General features: G+C 39.0%; 1 protein-coding gene across 1 annotated transcript; it reads left to right on the top strand.

The window, feature by feature from the left end:
* The first annotated feature begins 3,000 nt into the window (after positions 1–3,000).
* Positions 3,001–7,689, top strand: emp1 (epithelial membrane protein 1). Its single transcript, XM_023290158.3, has 5 exons — positions 3,001–3,150; positions 3,946–4,036; positions 4,479–4,578; positions 4,806–4,946; positions 6,268–7,689. The coding sequence occupies exons 2-5, from the start codon at positions 3,962–3,964 to the stop codon at positions 6,426–6,428; spliced, it is 477 nt and encodes a 158-aa protein (XP_023145926.1). The 5' UTR covers positions 3,001–3,150; positions 3,946–3,961; the 3' UTR covers positions 6,429–7,689.
* Positions 7,690–7,781: the final 92 nt, after the last annotated feature.

The raw sequence follows: 7,781 nt of genomic DNA, 5'->3' as shown, positions 1-7,781 counted from the left end.
ATTTAGACACAACTGTGGGAAAGGGGAGCCTTCAGTGGAGCTCCATGCCAAACCACAGGAAAGTACCGTCCTGTTCCCGTTTGACTTAAATCACAGAGCTGTACATTGTGTACCTTCTCTGCCTTCGACACCGAGCCACGTTAGCTGGGTGTTTGGTGTGTGATCAGGTCGGGCTGCTCGTACTGAGTTAATCTGTATTGTCAACAAATGTGGGAGTGACTGAGTGAAAAAGCAAAGGAAGCAATTATTGTATCTATCCTCATCCCACCTCCTGCAGGATAAAGCAGCCATTGTAGCAGTGGGACCTGACTTCCTCAGTCCATGTGGTCTTCACTGAGAGACCACAGACTGACGGGAGATAAGACACAAGTAGAAACAAGCTGAGGCCTGCCAGGGGGAAAAAAATTGAATATAAGTACAGATATAGATGTTCTTTTATAAAGCTACACTGTAGAAATTAGAAAACCTATAATCACTTTAACTTTTCTTCATTCCACACGGATGACGAAGGGCTTTACTAGATATGCACTGTCTGCTAAGTAATCCCCTAATAACGCAGTATTGTTTGACCACATTCTAATAGCTGTCTGACAATATCTACTTAAAATGTGACAGTTTGTGGTTGAAATCTGACAGTTTGCCTTTCACTGAGGAGTCTAGCACGTTAACATACTGCCAGTGGTGGAAAGGAACTAAGCACATTTCTGAAGTAATGTGCTTGAGTACCATTTTATATTCATAAATGTATGCATATTAGAGATATTTTAAGTATGTGAAAAATTATGTTGACATGATCTAAATATTTCTCTATTGCAAGGAATGAAAAGCTTCTTTTTTCAATCCTTAAAAGGCATGCAATTTGTACATTCGAGTGATGGTTTCAGAGGGAAACCACCACATTTATTTAATAGCTTGAGTTACTTTTGCATATTTTGCTCAATGAAATAAAATACAAACAACAAATAAATTATGGTGTAATATCATAGATCAAGATAAAACATTATTGACCCTGAAGGGACATCCAGAAGCTAATTATCAGATTAACTCTGAAAAATTAAATCACCTTCACCAGCTTCAACATTATAGTGATGAACACAGTCATGCATCAATAATTATAATCCATTATCATATATTATTCTGAAATATGCCATCCAGCATGATGACAACTTTTACTTTTTTAACTGTATATATATTTTGATACTAATGCATTCGCTGTACATTCACTTAAATATAAATGCATGACTTGTAACAGAGTATTTGTACATGGTGGTGTTTGAACTTTCACTTAGCACAAGATCTGAGCTCTTCTTCCACCTCAGCAACCTCCATCCTGCTGCTGGTGACTGTCATTAATATTCTTCCCTGACATTTATCTTCCTGCTCATTCTTACCCCTTTGTTTTCTTATTTAACGAAGGCTGGCGAAAAACTAAATGTTTTATAGTCAACTTATGAAGTCTCTCAAGTCAGAATATTCTGCGTTTATTGTATAAGTTTCCTTTGCAGTGGATGCTCAGGCTAGTACACGTCTCATTAAACCGCTCAAAAATATCCAGGATACATATATATATATATATATATATATACATACATACCTTTGGGGTCACATTTTATGCACAAGCTGCCTTAAAAAGAAAAGTGATGTAGTTGGCTGAGAGCAAAGGGAACAGTGAAGCAGTTCAGCATATGCATGTTTGGAATGACAAATTTGCAATATGCAGGTTTTACTGAACATTTCTTTATGCAATCACTGTGTATGACTTGCAGTCCTCAATATCTAATTTATTATTTCATCCATGAATGTACATTACGCAGCCATTGTGTTTTATGTATGTCATATGAGCCCTGAAGGAATGCTAGCCTCATCTGCAAAAAAATAATAAACTGGGCTGGACCCTGCTTATGTATGAGCTTTATTACATGCTCTGCAGAAACTCGGTGTGGCTTTACTTACCACAGGGCGTCTTTAGAGTACATTACAGTAAGTCCATATTAGGCTCATTAAATTTATGAGATCATCTTTCTTCTCTTTGTTTCAGACTAAAACAGAGAGAAAAACATCCTGCAGCGTTAGTAAATCTTAAAATGCCGGCTTGGTGCTTATGGGGTAAACAGACTTTCACTCAAACTGTGGCACAGTCCAGATCTCTTAATTATATTAAAAGTCGCATTGAAATATCTCAGTGAAGAAACTACCCCTGTCGTGTGTCCACATGCATTTGTCTATCAAGTGCTGGAGATCCACACTGAAGATCCTCTCATGTCCCTGCAGTTTCCTCTGATTAACTGTGTATTATTATCATGATGACAAAATCAGTAGAGTCTAGTATGAGAAGATGGACTGACATGCACAGTGGATATTCAGTTTGAAGCTTTTCATTGACTTGGATTGATTTTTAATTGAAGTCTCTTGCACCAGCATTGACTGGAGCCAAGATTTCATTTCATTTCTCATTTGCCTAAAAAAACAAACAAAAAAAAAAACATGTCACCATCGGATTGTAGCTGCTGTTGAACAGAAGACGAGGTGCCTGCGGCTCAGAACGCACTGCACTGCTGCCTGCATCACTTCTTAATGTCCCATCTTTGGAGAAGTCATTTTATGTGCATAATGAAGCGGCAAGTCTGAGAGTGGTCTGAAAACAAGCAAAGGGTGCACTTTCACTGCTCTGCAAGATATGTGAGTGTGTCCAATATGATATTTTGTAACCATGTGGAAAGAAAACAGTCTAAATGTAGCTTTTGTGGCCTGTTTATTATGAAGATCCACCACCCAGGTGAGCTATTCCAGTAAAGGAAATCAGTTTTGAAGCAGCCCGCAGGGAAAGTATTCTAGGAATAGGCAAAGAGGAAAAACGTTATGACATTTGAAGCAGCTTGTGAAATAAACGTGACAACGAATCCTTTTGATTTTGTCTTTTACGCATGAATTGGAGTTGCAGGAGGTGGGGACCTGAAGCCGTTTGGACGTTTCACTGAGTGAAAAAAACAGAAAAATTTGAAACTTTATGGGTGGGGCTTGGTGAGAGGAAAGAGAGGGAATGGAGAGGGAAAACAGGGTGATGTGTGTGCTGCGAATTCAAAGTTGGGTGGGTCTACAGTGTTTCACATTCCCAAATAACTCCCGCGCCGTGCGTTAAAGCGCTTTCAGGTAACGTTTCTCCACGTTGTTTACATTTTTACAAGGCTTTTTTCCTATGAACCAAACTCTGTGAAGTTCTCTCCGCATGATGTATGTGTTTTTATGTTTGTAGAGAGCATACGAGTGAACCTAGGCGCTTTGAAGATTTGTATGACTGACTATGAGCGCAACAAGTTTTAAAAGGACGCGCAACTGCACAATTTCCAGAATAACGTAGTGTTGAGTAGTCTGCGGTGTTTCTGTGTGGATAATTAAGGAACATGTGTGCTTTTTGTTGCTTTCTGTCGTCGTATTCTCGCGCTCTTTTCAAAGTTGTTGACTATAGTTGGGGCCTGTGTGTGTAACGGAGCGGCACCCATTTGGAAATGCCCAAGCGCCGTCTAAACAAATGCGCCTTTCTTGTCGACGGGAACAGTTGAAAGCAGTGGAAGATGGACCGATAAGCAAACGGATGAGGTTTAATGGGTTGCTTCAGTTCTTAATACAGAAAAGAAGTTTTGCAATAAAACGCTCAGAGGGGTAAAACCATTGAGTTTGTGCGCAGGGACCAGAGATGTGTCTGACACCAGATGTGCGTTATTCAAAAATGTGACTGTCTGGGGCGAGTTTGGACTCGCATGCAACGTCCCCCCACTCCCCTCTCTCTGTATTCTGTCTTTCTGTAGCAGACCATATCTGTTTGGGACTCCTGTCTGAGTGTGTGGTTGTGAATTGATACTCCCTCGTGTACAAGCCTGTTATATAAGTCTGTGCGTAGAGAATAAATAATGGTGTGCATCCTTCCGCGTTTTCCCTTGTTATCAGTTTTCAGAAAGCCACAATGTTGATGCTGGCTGGAATCGTCGTTCTGCACATTACTACCATCATCCTGCTTCTGGTGGCCACCATTGATAATGTAAGCGGATATTATTTTCTTTTGTTTTCCCATTTAACACAAACGCCTGTGCTCAGGGGAAGAACGAAAGGTTTTTAATGTGACTTCATGGATGCCAAACAAAGGCTCCTACACACTGTTTCAGAGCAAATGCACCTCAAGCAGCATGAATTTCTCTCATGGAAGCTGAGCCAGGCATGTGTCTGAACCACCTGGAAATTCCCAGGGGTTAAATGTCAAAATATGTGATTTTTTTTTCTTACCACCCACAATGATGCAAATCTACAAACCTCCACTGAGGCAGAATATTTTAAAAAGCTGTTGTAAGAAGACACTGAATAAATTCGCTAAGAGATGATGTCAGACAAGTTTCTAAGTTGTGTTGCTATTAAATCTGCAGAACTTTCACTGAATGTTTCTGAGCATGCCATGTAAGCGGTGTATGTGTCTCCTGTATGCTCAGGCCTGGTGGATCACTGACTCGATGTCAACCGACTTGTGGGGCCAGTGGGTGTTGACCAAGTCAGAGTGGCATTACACCAACCTGAAAAACTACCCAGAAGGTAAACTCCATGGATTTCTTTTGTCACAACTAAGTCGACAACAGTGGGGATGTATAAAACAAAGGGTGAATAGGAAGCTGTCTGCAACATTTTCAGCAATAGAATTGTGAACCTTAACGGTATTAATAGATCTGTAAATAGTAGTTCTAAACTAAACAGTGCTAAAAGGTGAATATTGTGTTATAGTTGACACATGCCTCACTGTGTGTGTTGTCCTCCTGCTGCAGAATACCTCCAGACGGTGCAGGCTACTTCAGTGCTGGCCTGTATTTTTGCCATCCTGGCCCTGTTTGTGTTTGTGGCTCAGCTGTTCACCCTGCCCAAAGGCCAGAGGTTCACCTTCACTGGCATTTTACAGCTAATCGCCTGTAAGTATCCTGGAGTCAGATGTCACACTTGCAGCTATGAGAAATATCGATTTATATGTTTGTGTCTAATAGCTGAGATCTGTACTTTTCTGTGGAAGATTTGTGTTGAATGCTTGGTCAACCAAGGACAGCAGGGCTAAGAAACCTCGGTAGATCTATGCCTGTGTGTCTCTCTACATAGCTGTAAATAATCTGATATGATACTACTAAAGACAAAACTTCTAAAACTAGTGTGCTAATAAATTCATTCATTTTCTCTTGGAGAACATGAGGAAGCAAATGAATAAGTTGAGGTGTTTTATTCTAATTGTAATCATAGGTAACATGATACAAATCAGCGTATCATGTTACAAATAGCATGTGTCTGCATGAAAGTGTTAAAACAAATGCTCAGTCAGGTATGGTAAACGATTTGTCACTCATTCAGGGTAAGAAAGTTTTGCCAAACCCCGCATTAGCTTTTGACCCACTAATCAGTGTAAAGTCTTGTGGCTGAAAGTCGCTGCAGCTACAGTAACTGTTGGTGTCTCTGTATTGACTTTAGGTGACTGCAAATCAGACTTCATGCTACAAACTGAACATTTTCAAACTTCAGCCAGTTTATAATGTCACAGATAACCTTTTGGAGCATGCCGCTTCTGTTAATCTGAGTAGAGCTACAGGTAAAGGTCATTTTCATCATCAGTTGCATTTTTTGTCTAATATTACTGAAAATAGTGAATTTTTCAAAGCCCAAGTCAACATGTTCAGGTGTCTTGTTTTTTTTGTACTTTACCATCATGCACAAAAAGCATCAATTCTCACATTGGGCTGTAACTAGCAAATATTTGTCATTTTTGCTTTAAAAAGTACTAATTATCCAGTTTTAATTACAGAGACTCTATAGTATGTTGTGGGGAGATATTTGGAAACGAAGGGACATTGTGGTTCAAAGTCAGCACCTTTACTCTGAGGCCACAAGAGCTTTATGTGTATTAGTGAATAGCAATTACTGTGTTTTTATTTTATTTAAAAATGTTGTCAAACGTTTGAGATCCTATGCTGTGGGTTAATTATGGATTATCACTGACCGTGCTACAAGTGGATAAGAAAGTTCCACAAAGTCCAAGTAATAGGTTTTTGACATGTGTTGTCATGAGTTTAAATCTTTTACAAAAGAACAAGGTGAAACTGTCATGTTGCTCATTTCACTGAGATTGCAGTGGAGCCGTCTGCTGCAACATCCTTGTTCATGAGCCTTATCTCATAATAGAAAAAATAATTAGTTTTTAATTGCCTTGTCTTGGCGTACGTGACGACATTCTCCCCTTCTCTCCCGCAGGCCTTTGTATAATGATTGCTGCCTCCATCTACACAGCCGAGCTTCACACCAGCGAGTCGGAGGGAGGGTACGGCCACTCCTACGTCCTGGCATGGATCTCCTTTGTCCTCACCTTCCTCCTAGCGATCACCTACCTCGTCCTGCGGAAGAAGAGCGAGTGAGAGCATAAAAAGAATGAGGGCAGGGCTCATGTTCCTCTGAATATGGGGAATTAAAGAGTAGGGTTTATTTCAAATTTGGAAGAAAATAAAAAAAACAACTTTGCTGTACACCATCTACAGCTAGGAACGTGGGGAAACGTTCAAATGCTAACACGAGCCATTTGTTTATATTTTGAATATCATGAATTGAAATGGATCACATGCTAACATTACATGAAAGACTGAAACTTTTTTTTTTTCATAGATTTCGATTTCCGGCACAGGGCACAAAAATAGGGCATTGATAAGGAGTGTACGACCTCAAACAGTGCTAACTTCATAGCAGTTTACCCATAAAATAACTAAGAATTCAGGTATTTCTATTGACTTTTATAGTAATTACATATAGATCCATCAGCGCTTTAAAGTAACAGTTTGACATTTTGGGGAATGGTCTTGCATGCTTTTTTGAAGCTACAACCAGCCGCTGGTTAGCTTTTATATCACTTGAAAGCTCACTAAGTAGTGTCTTACGGCTTGTTTATTTAAATGATACCAAAAAAAAGAGAAACGGAGGTGCTGGTGGATGGATTTTGTTACCCGTAGACACAGACTAAGTTAACTGGCTGCTGGCTGTAGTGTCATATTAAGAATACAGACTGAAGAGTGGTAATGAAAAGCAACAGAGTCGTTCCCCAAATGTTAACTATGCTTTTAAAATTATGGTAAAATGTAAATATCCTCAAAAATGCCCTCGTGTGATATTGTAGTTAATTTGAAGTTTATCTGTTATAATCACGTTATGAGGCTGGTAGTTACTACTGCAGTTTTCCAGAGTTGAGGAGTGAAAAAAATACTGTATCTGAGAAGGTACAGCATTTTGGCAAAACTACAGCAATGCTGTTGTAGTACTTGAACAATCAGGAAAGACAAGCCTTAATTTACAGTACAAGCAGTTTTAATTATGTATCATTATTCTACAACTGAAGTATAATGTATCTTTTTTTTTTTTTAAATCTATGTACATTGTAACCATTATATTTTTGTAGCATTTTGTATTGACTGTCTTTTTTAACCTTGTTTGATTTTGTGTCTGTAGTTGGCTGCTATGATAAGAAAAGTACATGCATTTGTACAAGTGAACAAAAAGTGAACCAGGGATGGAGGACAATGGTGTTTCATTTCACCACAATACAGAACTATGCAATAGAAGGTTTTGTTTGTTATTTGCATTGGAATTTTAAGCCATATCATTTATTAATAAAACCAATTAGAACACAAAGCATTCACGTTTTATCTATTAAACAGCTATAGATACAATAAATTCTACAAGATCCAAAACGGGTCATTTTTACATCACAAATATATATATGA

The sequence above is a fragment of the Amphiprion ocellaris genome, chromosome 4 (assembly GCF_022539595.1).
Source record: "Amphiprion ocellaris isolate individual 3 ecotype Okinawa chromosome 4, ASM2253959v1, whole genome shotgun sequence".
Taxonomy (NCBI): domain Eukaryota; kingdom Metazoa; phylum Chordata; class Actinopteri; family Pomacentridae; genus Amphiprion; species Amphiprion ocellaris.
Note: the sequence above shows the minus strand (reverse complement) of the source record. Positions and strands in the feature narration are given on the sequence as shown.

What these genes read in the sequence shown, in the direction of transcription:
- emp1 (XM_023290158.3), top strand. Translation starts at nt 3,962, where the DNA reads ATGTTGATGCTGGCTGGAATCGTCGTTCTGCACATTACTACCATCATC. An exon ending in TGGTGGCCACCATTGATAAT is followed by an intron (nt 4,037 to 4,478) that starts GTAAGCGGATAT and finishes CTGTATGCTCAG; the next exon opens with GCCTGGTGGATCACTGACTC. An exon ending in CCTGAAAAACTACCCAGAAG is followed by an intron (nt 4,579 to 4,805) that starts GTAAACTCCATG and finishes CTCCTGCTGCAG; the next exon opens with AATACCTCCAGACGGTGCAG.